Genomic DNA, 21,423 nt, shown 5'->3' on the forward strand with positions numbered 1-21,423 from the left:
GTCACATTCCAAAAGCCAATGCTAGTGGCCTTGCTTTGCAAACCTAGTGAAATTGGGGCAACAGTTTTAAAGCCATTACCGGGAGATTTTCATCTGTGCAATAAAAACAAGTGCATTAATTATCAGTTAATTCTGATTAATTAATTATCAGAATCCCAAGGACAGAGTTGAGGTGCACTCCCAGGAATTCTACATGGTTGGAAGGGCAGCTGAAACTCCTTTCTGAGCCACATCAGAGCAACGTGTGGGTCAATGTTGGGTAGAGCTACTCTGGTAGGGACCGTCTCTACATGTTGCCGACTTGTACTTCCCAAGCGCTTAGTCCAGTGCTCTGCACACAGTGCGCACTCAATAAATACGACTGAATGAATGAATGTTTTACTAAATGTTTCCATTTAATCTTCCTCACCTTCTGTTGGACGATTCTATTACTTCCACACCCCCAGGGCCTTAGACATGAGGGTGGCACTTAAAAAACAGAGAAAGGAAAAACTGCCTACCACCTGGGTGTGAGGAACTTCATTAGAAATTGCATTTACAGTATATTTTTTAGAGCATTTATCTGAAGGTTCAATTCTGTTCAGCGCTAACACAATTTGGCATGTATACGGCAACTTATACTTATAAAGTGCTTCCTAATCAAGTAATTAAGCACCATAACTCAAAACAGGAATCTCGCCCTCACTTTAAATGCTCCACCTATTCCACAAAATAAATTCACAGCTAACTAGGCGATATTTGCCTATCTATAATTGGAGGCTAGTAGGATGAAAATTAATTTCACACATCATCTCAGCAATGCTGAAAGCCAAGGTAATGCAATGCAACCTTACGATCTGGAGTGGATCCTCCAACGGGGCTCCAGGAGTTTGGGGTGGTGTCCACTCCAACGGTCCACCACAGGGAGATCTCTTTTTTTCCAAAACAGGCAATCAATCAGCACTCCCACCCGCTACCTTACTTCACTGATCTCCCACTACAATGCAACCCATACTGTTGGCTCCTTTAAAGCTAACCTATTTACCGTACCCACTCTTTTCTGTCTCACTGCCGACCTCTTGCCCAAGTCCTGCCTCTGGCCTGGAACTCTTCCCCACTTCATATCCTAAAGACCACCTGTCTCCCTACCCTCAAAAGCCCTACTAAAAATCACACCTTTTCCAAAAGGTCTTCCCCGATTTAAGTCATTTCCCCCATTCTCTTAGACACTTGGATCTGTGCCCTTTAAGCACCAGATATTTGCCTCCCCTCCAGCCCAATACCACTTTCGTACAAATCCATTTCCCCTATCCGTACCTTATTAGACTATCTGTCTCCTCCTCTATACTGTGAGATGCTTTTGGGCAGGGACTGGGGACCAAATCTTACTGTACTCAATAATAATAATAATAATAATAATTATGGCATTTGTTAAGTGCTTACTGTGTGTGTGGCACTGTACTAAGCGCTAGGATGAATACAAATTGGGTTGGACACAGTCCCTGTCCCACATGGGGCTCACAGTTTCAATCCCCATTTTACAGATAAGGTAACTGAGGCCCAGAGAAGTGAAGTGACTTGCCCAAGGTCACACGGCAGACAAGTGGCACAGTCAGAATTAGAACCCAGGACCTACTGACACTCAGGCCCATGCTCTCTCCACTATGCCAGGCTGCTTCTCTACCACCTAGTTCAGTGATCGGTGTACAGGAAGTGCTAAATTCAAACCATCAATTGACTGATAGATTGAAAGAGAGGAAAGGGGAAGAACTTCTCATTCATTTGGAATTTTCACCAATACTGGCAAGACTTTCCCTCCTTTAATCTGATTCAGAAAATAATGACATCTAAACTGGTCTTCCTAATCAGTCATCGGAGACTGCTGAGAATTGTGAAGCATTTTCCTGTGTCCTGTGTGATTTTTTTGAGGAACGCCCATGGGTACCTCATCATAAGTTTTTGTCCTCTTAGCTGAAGGCGATCTAAAATGAGGGTGGGCAGGCTTCTTTATACCCTAATCACCACCCTTCCCTGGCCTGGTTTTCCCAGAGTATGCAGGGATCGAATATATTTCCCGGGGAGCAGCACTGAAACCGACTACTAGAAGCATGGTAGCAAGCCACTTGAGTCCACGTGAATCCTGCTCATCTCCTCTCGCTCTCAACCCTGCAGTGCCTTAGGGGATGGTGCTGAACCAAAACCCTCTCCAGAACGAACATCCATGCAATATTGTCTCCCGTTCGCTTCCGCCCGCCTACTCTCACTCTGTTCCCTACAGCCGAGCGGCCGAGTGAGTCAGAGTCCTCACCGTACAGCTGCCACTCGGTGAATTCAAACTGCCACTTCTCTTCCCTGAAATAAAACCGGCAGAAACACCCGCAGATTGTCTTAATGGATGAGTCACCGAGTATCACGTGAATTTCTTCATTCTTTACCACTGCAAAATTTGCCCACGTAAAACTATTTGGGTTGAACACTAGACGAAACAAAAGGATGAAACTTTTAACTGCAGTTGCTCGTAGCCAAGAGTTCAAGAAGTGCTTACCTATTTATCTCGTTTTAAGAATGGGATAAAGCCGTTAGAGATGCTATGTTTTTTGAGGGACATGGTGGCACGTCTCAGCATAAAGTTGCGGTGAGGACGGGGACAGGTTCAGGAGGTAATCAAGGTAAGCAACAAGGGGGTTTCCAGTCCCAGGAGCCCTCAAATGCCACCAAGCCTGCAAAACTCACCGTAAATGTTTGTTTAACGTCCCCTCCTGCTAATAACACGGGAGACGGAAAGCCCTGGCAGATGAGACCGGGTGGAAGCTAGGGATATATTTGAGCCTGTTCAAACTCTGGCCAATTCTGAAGGGGCTCAGCCTGGTTTGTGCAAAGCTTCAATCCCAGATGCAGTAAGTATCAGTTACCATTATCAGAGCACATCACTGAGGTTCTGGTCCGCGTAGTTTATTTTTTCCGGAATTAGCAGCTGTCTTTAAGAACACGGGGTTTCACCTCGAGGGAGGGGAAAATCCAATTATGACCAGCCTAATTTACAAGAGAAGTAAGATGACCTAATGAAAAGAACCTAGACCTGCGAGACAGAGGACCTAGATTCTAATAATAAAAATAATACCTGCGGTATATTAAGTGCTTACTATACAGCAAGCACGGTACTAGATACAAGATCATCAGGTTCCACATGGCGCTCACAGTTTAAGTAGGAGGGAGAACAAGTATTTGAAACCCCATTTTGCAGAATCCTGGTTCTGTCATGTGCCTGTTGTGTGAAACTTCTCTGTGCCTCAGCTTCATCATCTGTAAAATGGGGATTCAATACTTCTTCTCCCTCCTAACTTAGGGAAGAGTCCAGACTGTGTCCAACCTCATTATTCTGATTCTCTACTCCAGTGCTCAGTAGAGTGCTTGGCAAAGCGCTTAGATGCCATAATTATTATCATTTTTTTTAAATGGTATTTGTTAAGCACTTAGTATGTGCCAGGCACTGTACTAAGCACTGGAGTAGACACAAGCTTATAAGGCTGGACACAGTCCCCTGTCCCACGTGAGGCTCTCAGTCTCATTCCCCATTTTTACAGATGAGGTAACTGAGGCCCAGGGAAGTGAAGTGGCTTGCCCAAGGTCACAGCAGACAAGTAGCAGAGTCAGGATTAGAACCCAGATCCTCCAGACTCATAGGCTCTTACTGTATCCACTAAGCCGCTTCTCTACTACTATTAGTATTGGTATTAACCCATGGAAGAGACTATTATGATTTTTAGTGAAGGAAGTCAGAACTAGCATAATCTTTTCCAAGAAGTTCAAGAACTTTAAAAGGAAACGCACACAACTTACTAAATCCATTGTTTGTATATCATGAAGTTTCTCAGCCTCCACAGCATTTTAAATCATGGTTAGCAGGCCAAACAAAAAACCGGAAAGCACAATTTTCAAAATCCTTTAAAAATTATTAACTTTTCCCAGCCTGTTTCACACCTCTCACACCAAATGTGGAAATATCAGGGGTTGCTCTAACTAGCTACATATATATAAAGTAGCACATTTAATTGCAATTGCTTTAAGGGGAGGGAGAAGGAGGCCTTTGCTAAGGCTTTTGGAAGGGGACAAGTTGTGTGGCATGAGAAGCCCGGAAGGAAAAGGTCCCATTCTTTGTCACAAAGGGTGGGGAAGTGCTTTGATGAGTGTTATTCTTGTACAGGCAAGTAATCCTCGCCTGGCAAGTCAGAAGCGGTCTGACGAACAGGACACAGTGGAAGAATTAGCCAATGTCCTTCCATAGGTGTCCATCTGTCAAGACAGAACATCATTTGACGTCAGCGGAAACAGAGGTGTGCAGGTAGGAGGGGTTGGTAAAAGCCCGAGTATTATAATGTAATTTCTCCTAGTGAGAGTCTCTGCGAACACGACCCCTGCATTATAGAACTGACTGCACCCACTTGATGTCTGTTTTTTTGGATCGATGTTTGTCCTGCCCCTCGAGACTGTGGCCTCTCTTTATTGTGTCACTCTTTATTGCTGTATTGTACTTTCCCAACCTCTTAGTAGTGCTCTGCACACAGTAAGCGTTTAGTAAATACGACTGAATGAATGAGTTGAATGAATGCATAAGGACCCAACAAACTCTTCCCTGTTGGCTACAGGTAGTCTTCTACATAATAATAATAATTATGGTATTTGTTAAGTGCTTACTTTGTGCTAGGCACTGTACTAAGTGCTGGGGTGGATACAAGCAAATAGAGCTGGACACAGACCCTGTCCCATGTGGGGCTCACCGTCTCAATCCCCATTTTACAGATGAGGTAACCGAGGCAGAGAGAAGTGAAGTGATTCGCCCACGGTCACACAGCAGAGAAGTTGGGGGGCCGGGATTCGCAGTAAGCATTTGGTAAATACGACTGAATGAATGAGTTGAATGAATGCATAAGGACCCAACAAACTCTTCCCTGTTGGCTACACGTAGTCTTCTACATAATAATAATAATTATGGTATTTGTTAAGTGCTTATTTTGTGCTAGGCACTGTACTAAGTGCTGGGGTGGACACAAGCAAATAGAGCTGGACACAGACCCTGTCCCATGTGGGGCTCACCGTCTCAATCCCCATTCTACAGATGAGGTAACCGAGGCACAGAGAAGTGAAGTGATTTGTCCACGGTCACACAGCAGAGAAGTTGGGGGGGCCGGGATTAGAACTCAAGACCTCCTGACTCCCAGGCATACGGTCTATCCTATGCCATGCTAGGATAGCATGTAGCATCTACGCCATGCTACAACTTGGGAGATGTAATATCTGGCAGTGAAACGTCTGAAATCAAAGTGTGAGCTTTAACAGGCAAAGACTCTCAATGTCGCATACTATGCTCCACGTACACTCGTCACACAATAACCCTTTGCGTTTGAGTTGCGCCTCTGAAGCAAAGCATGCTGATTTTGGGTACTTGCCTTTGGGTTATTCGCATCAAACAGTCCGGTAGAGAGTCCAATTAGCAATGAAGTCTTGCCTTTACTTTTTACAGGTGAATTAGAATGTGAACGAGACGGAAAAGACTCTTCTTGTGAAGACTGAGCTGACAGAGTGAGGGGGGGTGTTTTTATGGATTGTGCAGGAGTCACTTTGTGAAAAAAGGGTTCAGGTTGCATAGCAGGAGGAGCAGAGTCTGAAACATAAAAGAGAATGATATAAATTCTTAAGTGATAAAGAAAATTGTAAAAATCATCACTTCTAACGGCTCTACCAGGAAACCAATCAAAATGTGATCTATTTCCATTTAAGCAGGTTAGGTGAGAATTGTTTAGAATATAGTTTTTTGGGTTTTTCAAAGACCCGCATTCAATTTCAATCAAGATGGTCAAACGTGACTAGGAAAATAGATTTTACTTTCGCTATTATTTTATTTACTTCAAATGCACATACAAATCACAAGTTAATTTACGTGCGGAGACAAAGGCTTTTTATTTAGTGATATTTCGGAACGTTTATCTTTATTCATCTGGGGAAAGGGGGAAGTTTTTTTTCTTGTTTCTCGACAAGCGGCTCAAATACAAATGAAGTGGAATATAGTGATTTTGTTGATTTTTCTTGCTGGTTCACTGAGTTTTTACAAAATGGTGCTATTTTTCTTGGATATGTTCAAACGGTTCTTCATTTTCCTAATAAAAAGACACACTCACGCTGGCATATTTGACTACTATTAACTGTTTCCATACTTTTCAGGCAAAGGCTCCAAAAGAACCTTCAAAAACCTAAACATTACGGCAAAATGCCAAAGCTCTCATCTCCCATTAAAAAAAAAAAAGACAAAATATTTAGGACCCAGTTTCAACTGTAACGAGTGGGTCATGCCAACAGGTCTTTCATAGTGAAATTCGTCTGTCTAATGAAATCATCCGTTTCAATGACTTCTTAAAGAAACTAACCTGTAAGACAGAAGGAAAAGATGCAAGTGTCTTAAAACTGACAGCTGACTCTTGTGTATTATGTCTAAACTGTAAGGACACTGAGTCTAGAACCCAGGTCCCTTCTGACTCTCAGGCCTGTACTCTAACCACTAGACCATGCTGCTTCTCTTCCCTGTTCTCCCTGTGCTGTTCTCCCCCTTTTAGACTGTGAGCCCACTGCTGGGTAGGGACTGTCTCTATATGTTGCCAATTTGTACTTCCCAAGTGCTTAGTACAGTGCTCTGCACACAGTAAGCGCTCAATAAATACGATTGATTGATTGATTGATTGATTCCCTGAGTCCTAGAGATGAGCTGAGGACCAGAGGCTGGACTGAACTGCCCTCTCTGCTTTGGGGATGGGCCCTGGGGAAAGAGTGTTAGACAACCTTTCCAGGAGCAAGAATCTAAAGAACGGGAGCTGAAAAGCCCAAGAAAGGGTTATTCCAGGCCCTTTTCCCTGGCTGTACCTGAATTTTTGGACCGTTCACTCAGAACTGCCTTCCAGGTTGAAAAAGGATAAGAAGCTTGATGGGCCAATATTCGTTCACCTACAGTGTCCGCGTAAAACTGAAAGGCAGTTACGAGGTATTTGGCTCTGGACCAAGCTGAAGGTCTACAGAGCTGTATTCCTGCCCAAATCTCTGTACAGCTGGGTGATCTGGACTTGTTGCCCAACGGTCACTTAGGGGCTACACTCAAAATTCAAAGGCAATAACAGGATTATATATGACGAAGTCCTCTCAATCAATTGGTCTTGCAACAGTCAGACTCCTAACACTGAAGCTATGCTCACTTCAACACACACTCTCACGGCTGGAAGAGATGGTTATGTGCCAGCACTAGCCAAGGGATGTCTATTTAGTGAAAGCTTTCTTTTAAGTGGAGCATCAGGAAAATACCCTTGCACTATAGGAGAACTGCAAATACATACATATACACACACAAGCCCGAGTGCACGATGGAATTGCTTATTTTACAAATTATGCAACATGGCTGACCTATCTGAGCTTCAGCATCACTTTGGGCTCCGTCTTCCGAAGTGACTTCATCATTGTCTTGTTGACGGGCAATCCTAGTCTCTGACCTGCCATTAGACAATGTAAAAAAGGTAACAAAATATATACTACTTGCTAAAGAGAAGTGAAATATACATTCGTGAGATTGTTATTAAAATACAGCACAGTACTGAATTATCAACACCCAAATAAAGTAATGTAATGCAAATACTTTCTGGGGTCAAGAAGGGATGTTACATACTCAACTTCCTTGGCTCCTTCCTTTTCTTTAACCCACACATCAATGACGGTACTTGGATGCTCATCATTATTTTTGGTTTTACTTGGTTCGTCTAAAATTTCTGTTTCCAAATCATCGGGTTCTGCAAGTAAAAAAGCAGTTCATAAAACGTATATCTCCGATTTTGTAAAATTAAGTTTCTATTAACATTCATTACCTTAAGAAATAGCTATAAACTTTATCTTAATCAGTACTACTTAACTACGCATCTTTAAATGATATATTATAAATTAGTTATTCATATGATGATGATGATGATGATGATGGCACTTGTTAAGTGCTTACTATGTGCCAAGCACTGTTCTAAGCGCTGGGGGGATACAAGGTGATCAGGTTGTCCCACGTGGGGCTCACAGTCTTAATCCCCATTTGACAGATGAGATAACAATAATAATAGTAATAATAATAATAATGGCATTTGTTAACCGCTTACTATATGGAGATCACTGTTCTAAGCACTGGGGGGGATACAAGGTGATCAAGTTGTCCCACTTGGGGCTCACAGTCTTAATCCCCATTTTAAAGATGAGGGAACTGAGGCTCAGAGAAGTTAAGTGACTTGCCCAAGGTCAGACAGCAGACATGTGGTGGAGCCGGGATGCGAACCCATGACCTCTGACTCCCAAGCCCGGGCTCTTTCCACTGAGCCACGCTGCTTCTCAATTAATGTCTGACAGATATTAATGTCTGTTCCCCCTCTAGACCGTAAGTTTATTATGGGCAGGGAGTGGTTTGCTAATTCTGCTGTATTGGACTCTCTCAAGTGTTTAGTACAGTGCTCAGTATTAGTTAATATTTTATAATTGATAACGATCACTTGGAGAAGCAGTATGGCATAGTGGAAAGACTACAGACCTAAAAGTCAAAGGACCTGGATTCTAATCCCAGCTCCGCCAGTTACCTGCCATGTGAACTTGGGCAAGTCTCAACTTCTCTGTGCCTTAGTTTCCTCATCTATACAATGGGGATTCAACATCTGTTCTCCCTCCTACAGAGACGGCGAGTCTCATGGGATAGGGACTGTGTCCAACCTGATTATCTTGTATCTACCCCAGCGCTTAGTACAGTGCTTGGCACAAAGTAAGCACTTAACAAGTAACATTAGAAGTCAAAAATACCTTTCTTCACTTGTCTACTTTGCGACCTTGGGAATGTCACTTACCTTCACTGTACCTCAGTTTCCTCATCTGTAAAATGGGGATTAAATTCTACTCTCTCCTACCTAGACTGTTAGCTGCATATGGGATTACTGCATCAGCATCAGCCTCCTCTCTGATCGCCCATCCTCCTGTCTCTCACCACTGCAGTCTATACTTCACTCAGATGCCCAGATTATCTTTGTACAGAAACGCTCTGGGCATGTCACTCCCTTCCTCAAAAATCTCCAGTGGCTGCCAGTCACCCTACACATCAAGCAAAAACTCCTCACTCTCGGCTTCAAGGCTGTCCATCCATCACCTCGCTCCCTCCTACCTCACCTCCCTTCTCTCCTTGTCCAGCCCAGCCCTCACCCTCCGCTCCTCTGCCGGTAACCTCCTCACTGGGCCTCGTTCTCGCCGTCGACCCCCGGCCCACGTCCTTCCCCTGGCCTGGAATAATAATAATAATAATAATGTTGGTATTTGTTAAGCGCTTACTATAATGCCCTCCCTCTGCCCATCCGCCAAGCTAGCTCTCTTCCTCCCTTCAAAGCCCTACTGAGAGCTCACCTCCTTCAGGAGGCCTTCCCAGACTGAGCCCCCTTTTTCCTCTTCTTCTTCCCCTCCCTACAGCACTTGTATATATTTGTACAGATTTATTACTCAATTCATTTTACTTGTACATATTTACTGTTCTATTTATTTTGTTAATGATTTTGACACCTGTCTACATGTTTTGTTTTGTTGTCCGTCTCCCTCTTCTAGACTGTGAGCCCATTGTTGGGTAGGGACCGCCACTATATGTTGCTAATTTGTACTTCCCAAGCGCTTAGTACAGTGCTCTGCACACAGTAAGCGCTCAGTAAATATGATTGATTGAAGATGGATTAGTACAGTGCTCTGCACACAGTAAGCGCTCAATAAATACGACAATGAATGAATAAATAAGGACTGTGCCTGACCTGACAATCATGTACTTATCCCAGCGCGTAGTACAATGCTTGGCTCATAGTAAGGACTTAACAAATACTTAAAAAAAAAAATAAAAAGAATAGGATGAAATAGGATAGGATCTTCTAGGGAAAGTAACTGTAAAGGAGACCAAGGTAAAAAAGACCAGGCATACTAGGATAAACATGAAATGATCATTAGGCAAAGATTTTCCCAGTTGTTTGTTGATATTGTTAAAGGCTCTTTGTATATAGTTAAGGCCATATATTTATATATGCATATATAAATATATAATATAATAAATGATACTATATAAATATATTAAATTTATATATATTAAAGGCTCTTGCTTTAACATAACCAGGAAGGAAAACTGTTATGAACAGAAGCATCTGGTTACCACCAAAAGCATGATGAAATTAAATTTAGTTGTTCACGGACCATCTAAGAGAAAAAAAAGATTTTCATCTGTTTTGTTACAATAAGAAAGTCTGAATTTCTATGCTTCCTGTTAAGCACGATTCCCTGCTTCTGAAAGTTATTAAGTAGAAAATGGCTTGATTTATGACATATTTTTAATGTTATAAGTACATCTACAGCTGAGCCCACAGAAATGGAAATACATTCACATCTGCTAATTCTGTTGTAAAAAAAAAAATAATAATAATGATGACGCTATTTAAGTGCTTACTATGTGCCAGGCACTGCACTAAGTGCTGGACTCTCCTAAAGGCTTAGTACAGTGCTCTGCGCATAGTAAGCACTCAATAAATATCATTGATTGATTGATTCATGTTTGAAAGGGCTTTTTAAAAATTTCACTTTCTTTAGGGTATTTGGCCATTTAATGACCTTTTAAATAAATTAAAAGCAAATAGACGATTACGGCTGGGAATTTTTGCAAATGCAAAGTCTCAGGAAATTCTCAGTTATGGTTCCAACAGCAACTATATAAACCTGGCCAGATGCTGCTTAAAGTCTCTATTAAGGTAAAAATGATAGCTATATTCTGTACCAAAACACTATATACAATGCCACTAGGGTTGAGTTACGTATTGTGAGAACCATAATTTTGAACTTCCTGAAGGGGGAATAGAATTTCATCCATGAATTTCTGAATTTAACCTACTTCCACGAATTTAGAAGAAGCCTTTTAAATTTCATTAGGTCAAAGTTTGGCTCATTAAGAATCATTTGGAGAAACCATACCATCCACTTTTTGTTCCATCAAAACAGACTTTGACCCGATTTCTGAAGATTCAGCTCCTTCCCTGGGCTCTGGTCTTTGGATCTGTGTATTATCAACCGCAGTCGAACGATTTACTTCAGTAGAAGCCAATCTTGCTTTTTCCCTTCCAATTACTACTGTTTTCTCATTTTCCCCATCAAGAAATTCTACAAAAATGAAAAGACCACAATTATTCCAGCTGTCAAAAAAAAAATGTGTATTATCAATCATGGCATTACAGATAAAAATTAATAGGCACCTGAATATATACTTCCTGGTGAGATATATTTCATCTACATGGACTTTGCAACCTTATTTTAATTACGAAGAATTCAACAAGGTCCGCTGCCTTCTGGGAGGGCAATATTATTAGAGAAATTTGTTTTATTTCCCTTTCTACTAATATTCCTGAGAAACCAATACTTTTAATATTGATCATAATTTAGAACGTTTCTTAATATTTTAAAATACAAGTTCACAGCCACCATTGGGTTTTTCACCTCCCTCTCCCATTCCCTTTCCACCCCAAATCCCATTGCCTTTCCTCCCCATTTTCCTTCTGCCTCGGCTTTCTGCACAATAGCAGTTTCTACATGATTGCGATCAATCCCTAATCAATAGTACTGAGTGCTTACTCTGTTCAAAGTACTTAACTAATCAGTGCTTCAGAGAGTACAAGAGTCAATACTGCTTGGAGAAGCAGCGTGGCTCAGTGGAAAGAGCCCGGGCTTAGGAGGCAGAGGTCGTGGGTTCAAATCCCGGCTCCGCCAATGGTCAGCTGTGTGACCTTAGGCAAGTCACTTCACTTCTCTGGGCCTCAGTGACCTCATCTGTAAAATGGGGATGAAGACTGTGAGCCCCACTGTGGGACAACCTGATCACCTTGTATCCTCCCCAGCGCTTAGAGCAGTGCTTTGCACAGAGTAAGCGCTTAACAAATGCTATTATTATTATTCCAGCACTTAGAACAGTTCCTTGAACACAGTAAGTGCTTAATAAACACCATCATTATTATGATTAATACTCTCCCAAGCAGCTTACAAGGCCAACTGTGTCCATCTCAAGTTCATCCTAGTTTATTTTCACTCTGCTCTCTCCTCTGCTTGGTAACATTATTTCTCCATCCTTATTAACTCCCACGTGCATTTCCCTCACCAGTTGTTTCAGGCGTTTAACTCCCCCCTCCATCTCTTTCCCCTAATGAGCTGGCCACATACTTGAGAAATCTGAAACCACTGGACATTCTCTCTTTAAAATCTCCTCTGCTCCACTCCAGTCCCTCCTTTTCATTCATTCAATCGTATTTATTGAGCGCTTACTGTGTGCAGAGCACTGTACTAAGCGCTTGGTAAGTACAAGTTGGCAATCCCAGGGACGGTTCTCGTTCTCTCCTGGGAGCTGTGGCTGCCGTCTCTTAGCCACGCTCTGACCCTCCTGGGCTGGAGGCCCCTCCTGTACTCCCCATCAAATCCACCAGTGGTATTTATTGAGCACTTTCTCCATGCAGATCGCTTGGGGGGAGTCCATCTCTGCCCTGGAGGGACAGGACAGCGTCTCTAGCTGCCCCCTCAGGAGTCCCCCCGGGCGGGCCCGAGGGTGAGGTGGAAGGCTACTACATGTGTCTATATACACACATACAAATATATATATGTATACACACACACACACACACACACACATACACAATATGCATATATTCTGCAGCCAAAAAAAATTATCCTCAGAAAACACACTGACTGCAGACAACATCCATGGCCTTCTAACAGAGGTGTCAGTCAGTTCATTGATAAAGGGTGGAAATCCTGTAATGGTGTAATGTAATCCTTCCTCCTACCCCTTGTTTCCACCACCTTTCCCAGCATTACCTGGTGAGATCTCCTGCCTCCTCTTGAAATCAACTCCTCCACCTGTGCCTCTGACCCCATCCTTACACACTGTATCAAAGCACTTGCTCCCTAGCTTCTTCCCTCTCTGACTGCCATCTTCAACTGCCCACTCCCCAATGGCTTCTTCCAAATCTGCTCAGGTCTCCTCTATCCTAGTAAAAAAACCCTCCCATGGCCCTATGAGTTTCTCCAGTTCCCAGCTCATCTCTCTCCAAACTCCCTGAGAGGACTGTCTATACCCTCTGCCTCCACTTTCTCTCCTCGATCCCCTAGGATCTGACTTCCACCCCCTTTCACTCTACTGAAACTGCCCTCTCAAAGGACACCAATGATCTCCTTCTTGCCAAATCCTCCCACCTCTACCCCACTCTATTCCTCCTCATCTTCTCGGCTGCCTTCAACACAGCGGACTACCCATGTCTTCTGGAAACATTATCCAACCTTGGCTTCACTGACACTATCCTCTTTTGGTTCTCCTCGCATCTCTCTGGCTTGGGCTCTCTTTTACTTAGGCTCCTCCTCTGTTTCTCACCCCTAACTATGGGAGTCCCTAAAGGATCAGTTCTGGGTCCCCTTCTATTTTCCATCTACACCCACTCCCTTGGAGAACTCATTCATTCCCTTGGTTTCAACTGGTGTCTCTAATACAAATGATTCCCAAATCTATATCACTAGACCTGATTTTCCCCTTCTCTGCAGTCTTGTATTTCTTCATGCCTTCAGGACATCTTTATTTGGGTGCCCCGCCGACAGCTCAAACTCTACCCTCACAAAACAAAACTCCTTATCTTCCCATGCAAACCCTGTCCTCCCCCTGACTTTCCCATCACTGTAGATCCTTCCCCTGACTTTCCCATCACTGGAGACAGCACCACCATCCTGTCTCACAAGCCCATAACTCTGGCATTATTCTCAACCCATTCAATCAATCGTATTTATTGAGCGCTTACTGTGTGCAGAGCACTGTACTAAGCACTTGGGAAGTACAAGTTGGCAACATATAGAGACAGTCCCTACCCAACAGTGGGCTCACATATTCAATGTCACCAAATCCTGCTGATTCTACCTTCAGAACATTGCTAAAATGCACACTTTTCTCTCCACCTCAACTGCCACCATGCTGATCCAAGCACTTACCCTATCCCACCTTGACTACTGTAAGAGCATGGTCTTTGGAGTCAGAGGACCTGGATTCTAACCCCACCTTTGCCACTAGTCTGCTGGGTGACCTTGGACAAGCCACTTAACTTCTCTGTGCTTCAGTTACCTCATCTGGAAAATGGAGATTGAGACTGTGAGGCCCACGTAGGACTGGGAGTAAGCCTCTGACTTACTGCTTGACTTACTTGACTTGACTTACTGCTTGACAGTAAGCCTGACAGAGACTTACCTTTCCTCCCAAACCCTGCCCTCTCCCTGACTTTCACGTCACTGTAGACGGCACTACCATCCTTCCCGTCTCACAAGCCCGCAACCTTGGTGTCATCCTTGATCCTCTATCGTTCACCCCTCCAAAGCCTGGGCTCTTTCCACTGAGCCACGCTGCTTCTCTAACACACTTAAAGGATTTTCAGATATTGATTTCAGGCTTGCTGGTGAATCAATGGCCATATCCATTGATTATGATGGATTATTATGGATATTGATCCAATCCCCCCCATTTTAGACTGTGAGCCCACTGTTGGGTAGGGGCTGTCTCTATTTGTTGCCAATTTGTACTTCCCAAGCGCTTAGTACAGTGCTCTGCACACAGTAAGCGCTCAATAAATACGATTGATGATGATGATGATGATGATCCAATCCGTCACCAAAACCTGCCGTTCTCACCACCGCAACACCGCCAAGATCCGCCCTTTCCTCTCCATCCAAACCGCTACCTTGCTGGTTCAATCTCTCATCTTATCCCGACTGGATTACTGCATTAGTCTCCTCTCTGATCTCCCATCCTCCTGTCTCTCCCCACTTCAGTCTATACTTCACGCTGCTGCCCGGATCACCTTTGTGCCGAAACGCTCTGGGCATGTTACTCCCCTCCTCAAAAATCTCCAGTGGCTGCCTGTCAACCTACACGTCAGGCAAAAACTCCTCACTCTTGGCTTCAAGGCTGTCCATCACCTCGCCCTCTCCTACTTCACCTCCCTTCTTTCCTTCTCCAGCCCAGCCCGCACCCTCCACTCCTCTGCCGCTCACCTCCTCACCGTTAGGCCTCGCTCTCGCCTGTCCCACCGTCGACCCCCGGCCCACGTCCTCTCCCTGGCCTGGAATGCCCCCAATCCCTCTGCCCACCCGCCAAGCTAGCTCTCTTCCTCCCTTCAGAGCCCTACTGAGAGCTCACCTCCTCCGAGAGGCCTTCCCAGATGGAGCCCCCTTTCTCCTCTCCTCCTCTCCACCCCCCCCGCCCTGCCCCCTTCCCCTCCCCACAGCACTTGTATATGTTTGTACAGATTTATTACTCTATTTTACTTGTACATATTTACAATTCTATTAATTTTGTTAATGATGTGCATTTAGCTTTAATTCTATTTGTTCTGATGACTTGACACCTTTCCACATGTTTTGTTTTGTTGCCTGTCTCCCCCTTCTAGACTGTGAGCCCATTGTTGGGTAGGGACCGACTCTATATGTTGCCAGCTTGTACGTCCCAAGTGCTTAGTACAGTGCTCTGCACACAGTAAGCACTCAATAAATACGATTGAATGAATGACCTTGGACAAGTCACTTAACTTCTCTGTGCCTCAGTGACCTCATCTGTAAAGTTGGGATTAAGACTGTGAGCCCCATGTGGGACAACCTGATTACCCTGTACCTACCTCAGTGCTTAGAACAGTGCTTGGCACACAGCAAGAGCTGAATAAATACTATAAGAAAATAAGCAGCTGCTGATTTGAAGTTAAGGGTTCTGTTCATAGTAATAATAATGGCATTTGTTAAGTGCTTACTATGTGCAAAGCACTGTTCTAAGCGCTGGGGAGGATACAAGGTGATCAGGTTGTCCCACATGGGGCTCACAGTCTTCATCCCCATTTTACAGATGAGGTAACTGAGGCCCAGAGAAGTTAAGTGACTTGCCCAAAGTCACACAGCTGACAATTGGCAGAGCCTGGATTTGAACCCATGACCTCTGACTCCAGAGCCCGGGCTCTTCCTACTGAGCCACGCTGCTTCTGTAACAACCATCTGGATAGATGTCATTTCATTTGTATGTTGGACTAGAAAATCATTTGGGGGCTATTAATGTGTTCTCTCATCTCAGTTTCTGGAGGATCTGGACAAAAATATTTTATTTGTTTAAAAGGGGAAAATCTTCAATTGTGATAATGATAACCTACTGAAAGATTCCTTGCTTACAATGTAGTAGTTGTAGTTATGGTACTTACTGAGCAGCTACTGAGTAAAAGCACTGCACTAAACTCTTGGGAAATACAGTAGAAGAACTGGCTGAACACTGGCTTTAATTCGAAAATACGATGGAGGAACCATCACAAATATTCTTTAATTGCTGCTTACTCTCACTTTGCGAACAGATAAAGAAACAGTGACAAAGTTGTGAAACAACTGAAAAATAGCTTCTGAAGATTCATAAAGGCATCATTGTAAAATGCTTGTTCATGGCACAGAAATTTGACTGCTTTCCCTTTCATCTCAAACACTCTCTCGATATCTGTCAGAATAAAATGGGTGATCAAGTCCACTTACCAAGTGTGTTAAATATGAATGTTCATAATAACATCCAGCTGACGTGTACTTCAAAGAATGTAAAAACAGATACGCTAAATGAATGTGCGGTAATAGTGAGATGAGAAAATTCGGAAATTGACTGCATTACTATGTTCTCAAAAAGCGACATTATTTGACATATTCTGTGGGTAAAATAAGCTGACAGTTTCTTTGATATTACTCCCTCAGAACATGATTGCTCTAACTCGTTACATTATCTAATTCAAAATCTGACGGAAACATTCACTTCACCTGACAGTCTCTGAAGAACACCGTTTTCCTACACTTAGAAAGACGTAGGATGGCCTGGTGGAAAGAGCACGGGTTTGGGAGCCAGAAGGACCTGGGTTCTAATTCCAGCTCTGCCACTTGCCTGTTGTGTGACCTTGGGCAAGTCACTGCGCCTCAGTTACCTCACCCGCAAAATGGGGATTGCCACATTGGATCGGGATTGTGTCCAACCTAATGAACTTGTACCTAGAGAAGCAGCGTGGCTCAGTGGAAAAAGCCCGGGCTTTGGAGTCAGAGGTCATGGGTTCAAAACCCGGCTCTGCCACTTGTCAGCTGGGTGACTTTGGGCAAGTCACTTAACTTCTCTGTGCCTCAGTTACCTAATCTGTAAAATGGGGATTAAGACTGTGAGCCCCCCGTGGGACAACTTGATCACCTTGTAACCTCCCCAGCGCTTAGAACAGTGCTTTGCACATAGTAAGCGCTTAATAAATGCCATCATTATTATTATTACCCCAGCACTTAGAAAAGTGCTTGTTGCATAGTAAGCACTTAAATACCACAAATAATAATAATATTATTAAAACACCCATTTTCAGGAAACATTCATCTAGTAGGAAAGGGAAGTAGACTTGAAGATATACGGGCATATTCCTCCCCAGAACCTGATATCATCTGGGCAAAAATACAAATGATCCAGACCACTTCTGGATTCCCAGAGAAAACTCCAATGCTTGTGAGTGTCTCACTCAATGGCTGCTTCCATATTGGAGAGCACAAATCAAAGTCTCCTCCTGCAGAGAGCCCACAGAGCTATTCTGTTGCCCGGCGTCCAACACACAGTGCGTAGGTAGCTCTGTGCAACTGCCCTATGAATGGTAGGACAAGTTATCTTATTCCAAAGAAAAATCCTCCCACCACCCCTAAGTTTGAAAACTTTTCCTTTCCAAATCCTTGTACTCACTCCCTAAACGAAGAAAGGTCAAAGTTGCACGATATGGTAATTACCAAATAAACAGCCTATTCACCTTTTAATTTCACTGAACTCGATTATTGTTCTATTTATTTTATTTTGTTAGTATGTTTGGTTTTGTTCTCTGTCTCCCCCTTTTAGACTGTGAGCCCACTGTTGGGTAGGGACTGTCTCTATATGTTGCCAACTTGTACTTCCCAAGCGCTTAGTACAGTGCTCTGCACACAGTAAGCGCTCAATAAATACGATTGATGATGATGATGATGATTATTTTTCCCCATTTCCCTGTTACCAGGGTTTCTGTCCCTTTATGACTTTAACTTTGCATGCAGCGCTATATAGTTCTTTAGGAGTGTTCACTCTTGTAGCTAGCCCACACTGTCTTCCTACCTAATGCACTGAGCACATACAGCCATTTAATAATAATAATAATGGCATTTATTAAGCCCTTACTACTGTTCTAAGCGCTGGGGACGTTACAAGGTGATCAGGTTGTCCCACGGGGCGCTCACAGTCTTCATCCCCATTTTACAGATGAGGTAACTGATGCCCAGAGAAGTGAAGTGACTTGCCCAAAGTCACACAGCTGACGATTGGCGGAGCTGGGATTTGAACCCACGACCTCTGACTCCAAAGCCTGTGCTCCTTGCATTGAGCCACAATGCTTCTCTAATTCTTTAATTCTTATGCTCACATTACCTTTTCTGCCTTTCTTAATCCACAATCCTCGACTCCTCCCCAGAACCTTAGTTATCAATATTCTACATTAAGATGTTTCTGTGTCTTTTACTTCTTCCCAGTTGGGATAGTGGGCATGTTTTATAACCTGCCCCATGATCTTTATATTTTCCTTACCGGAAGTTTGCAACATCATGGTTTAAACACTAGTAAGGCCATGTTATGTCCGCTTTTGAATTTCTAGGGGCAGAATGGCTGCTGAAATCAAGCTCGGAAGAAAACCCGCAGTGTGCATATATACCTAGATACAGTCCTAATGCTCAGGACTCTCTCTATTTATAAAACCTTGGGCCTCCAGAATGTGTGTGACTATAAAGCAAATACAGGACATATATCCTTTGCTGCCCCCAATTAAAGAAATGTGATTATGGCCATTGATTCACCAGCAAGCCTGAAATCAATATCTGAAAATCCTTTAAGTGTTTTAGAGAAGCAGCGTGGCTCAGTGGAAAGAGCCCAGGCTTTGGAGTCGGAAGTCTTGGGTTCAAATCCCAGCTCCGCCAATTGTCAGCTGTGTGATTTTAGGCAAGTCACTTCGCTTCTCTGGCCCTCAGTTACCTCATCTGTAAAATGGGGATGAAGACTGGGAGCCCCCCGTGGGACAACCTGATCACCTTGTAACCTCCCCAGCACTTAAAACACTGCTTTGCACATAGTAAGTGCTTAATGCCATTATTATTATTATTATTATGGGATAACTATGGAACAGTGCACCAGAAAGCAGAGTGACCTACTAAGAAATGTTCTGAGATACTGAATGCTTTCATACAAAATGCATTTTCAAGTTTTGAAAAATGGCTAAGAAAAAAGAAGCATTTGCTATATATTTTTGCCAAGATGTACTAAATTATTTTAAAGCGAAATTAAAGTTAACGACAAAATGTCTTAACAAAAATGTGCCTCTAGGTAAAGATACTTTACATGCACATTACAAATGTATTTCCAACAAAGGCCTTCAGCCCTCTTTTAGATAATCGAGCCACTTGTTATTGAAGTTTGGACACCACTCGAAGTTGAGGTATTTGTATTGTCAACTAAGTCCAATTATACACAAGACCTAACTAAGTTTCTGGCAACATGGGGAAAAAAAAAAGATATTATTGAAGCTTAGAAAACTGGAAAATTAACTTCTTGAAAATATTTGTATAAACCAATCTTCCACTGGCATTCTGCTAAACCGATTTCTCCTTTGTCTCCTCATACATAGCAAAGCTACTCCTCTTTTGCCTAATGTCACTTTTTGAAGTACGGCATCTGTAATCCAAATTATTTGTCCCCAGTTTGCTGTTTTCTGACATATCTGGATCTTGCAACAGAGCACAGGCCCAGGAGTCAGAAGACCTGGGTTCTAATCCCATTTCTTCCATTTACCTGCTGCCTGGCCCTGGCAAATCGCTTAACTTCTCTGTGCCTCAGTTTCTGCAACTGTCAAATGAGGATCAAATACCTGTTCTCCCTCCTCTTAGACTGTGATCACAGTGTGAGAAATGAACAGGGTCCAGCTGGCTTATATTGTATTAACTGTTGTAATGAAGTGTGTATGTATAAAATCGTGTAGTTCTGTCTGGTTTTCAGATCACACAAATCCAGTAATAAACAGTAGCAAAATGATTACTACTTGCAGACTTCCCGTTAATGGAAATAATGTACATTCCACGTTTAGGATGTGGTGTGACTACTTCTCATGAGGGAACTAAAAGTTGAGGATCATATTGAAATTATCAAATGAATGATCAAATTATCATATTGAATTATCAAATTGTGTCATCCAAAGAAGTAATTTTATATGAAACTGATACTGAGCTCTTTGTGGAGGGATTGAAGCATTTGATGAAACTTTATTGGGACTAATTGTACTAGCAGAATTTTGAATAACAGTGGCATCTAGAGGGTTTGTGTGTACGTTTATAGATATCTCTGTGTGTGGTTGAAGGGATGTGCGTGTGTCTAGATATCGGTGTGCTGCAGACGTCCTCATAGAGATCTTTTCTCGACATATCCTTTCTGGGGAAACTTATAGTCAGGATTCCTGAGTTTTGCCTCGCTGCCTCATCGTCCTCACTCCAGTGCTTCTGACTATGGGTGGGGACCTTGAGGTGCAACGGGAATGGACGCCTAGCCCCCCCAGAAACACATTTTGCTGCAGAGTCCGGGGCCACGGGTGGCTCCGCTTCCCGCCTTTAGTCCCGACTGATGAGCCTCACAGACTCACCCTGGACTCGGACCCTGCTTTCCCACCCAACCGCTCCGTGTGCTCGCCGGCACAATTTGTGAGAGGGGAAACTGAGGCCCAGAGCGGGGTTTAATGCCACGATTCTCCACCGGGCACGTGGAATGCGCTTCCAGTGAGAACTGGGAAGACCCCAAATATCAGAGGGCTCCATTCTGGGCCTTTAAAGGTTAAATCATCTTCACCTCTGTTCCTCCTCTCCCCGGTTTCCCTATTTATTGTACTTGTACATATTTACTATTCCATTTGCTTTATTTTGTTAATATGTTTTGTCGTCTGTCTCCCCCTTCTAGACTGTGAGCCCGCTGTTGGGTAGGGACCATCTCTATATGTTGCCAACTTGTTATCCTCTAACAAGCGCTTAGTACAGTGCCCTGCACACAGTAAGCGCTCAATAAATATGATTGAATGAATGAATGAATGAAATCATCTTCACCTCTGTTCCTCCTCTCCCCGGTCTCCCTATTTATTGTACTTGTACATATTTACTATTCTATTTATTTTATTTTGTTAATTTGTTTTGTTGTCCGTCTCCCCGTTCTAGACTGTGAGCCCGCTGTTGGGTAGGGACCACCTCTATATGTTGCCAACTTGTACTTCCCAAGCGCTT

The 21,423-nt window shown here is 43.3% G+C and overlaps 1 protein-coding gene across 8 annotated transcripts in view; it reads right to left on the reverse strand.

Moving 5' to 3' along the window:
- The window catches only part of NEK1 (NIMA related kinase 1), a 129,141-nt gene that overhangs the window by 26,861 nt on the left and 80,857 nt on the right, over nt 1-21,423 (reverse strand). For all 8 annotated transcript variants that reach the window (XR_005453380.1, XM_038754950.1, XM_038754952.1 and 5 more), the window contains 4 exons: nt 11,020-11,205; nt 7,682-7,802; nt 7,423-7,508; nt 5,427-5,641 (listed from right to left, as the gene is read on the reverse strand). Coding sequence is in view for 7 of the 8 variants with exons in the window: in XM_038754950.1 (XP_038610878.1) it covers nt 5,427-5,641; nt 7,423-7,508; nt 7,682-7,802; nt 11,020-11,205 (608 nt within the window). In the remaining variant the exon portion in view is untranslated. The remainder of the gene's footprint in view (nt 1-5,426; nt 5,642-7,422; nt 7,509-7,681; nt 7,803-11,019; nt 11,206-21,423) is intronic.

This window comes from Tachyglossus aculeatus, chromosome 12 (assembly GCF_015852505.1).
Source record: "Tachyglossus aculeatus isolate mTacAcu1 chromosome 12, mTacAcu1.pri, whole genome shotgun sequence".
NCBI classification, from domain to species: Eukaryota; Metazoa; Chordata; class Mammalia; order Monotremata; family Tachyglossidae; genus Tachyglossus; species Tachyglossus aculeatus.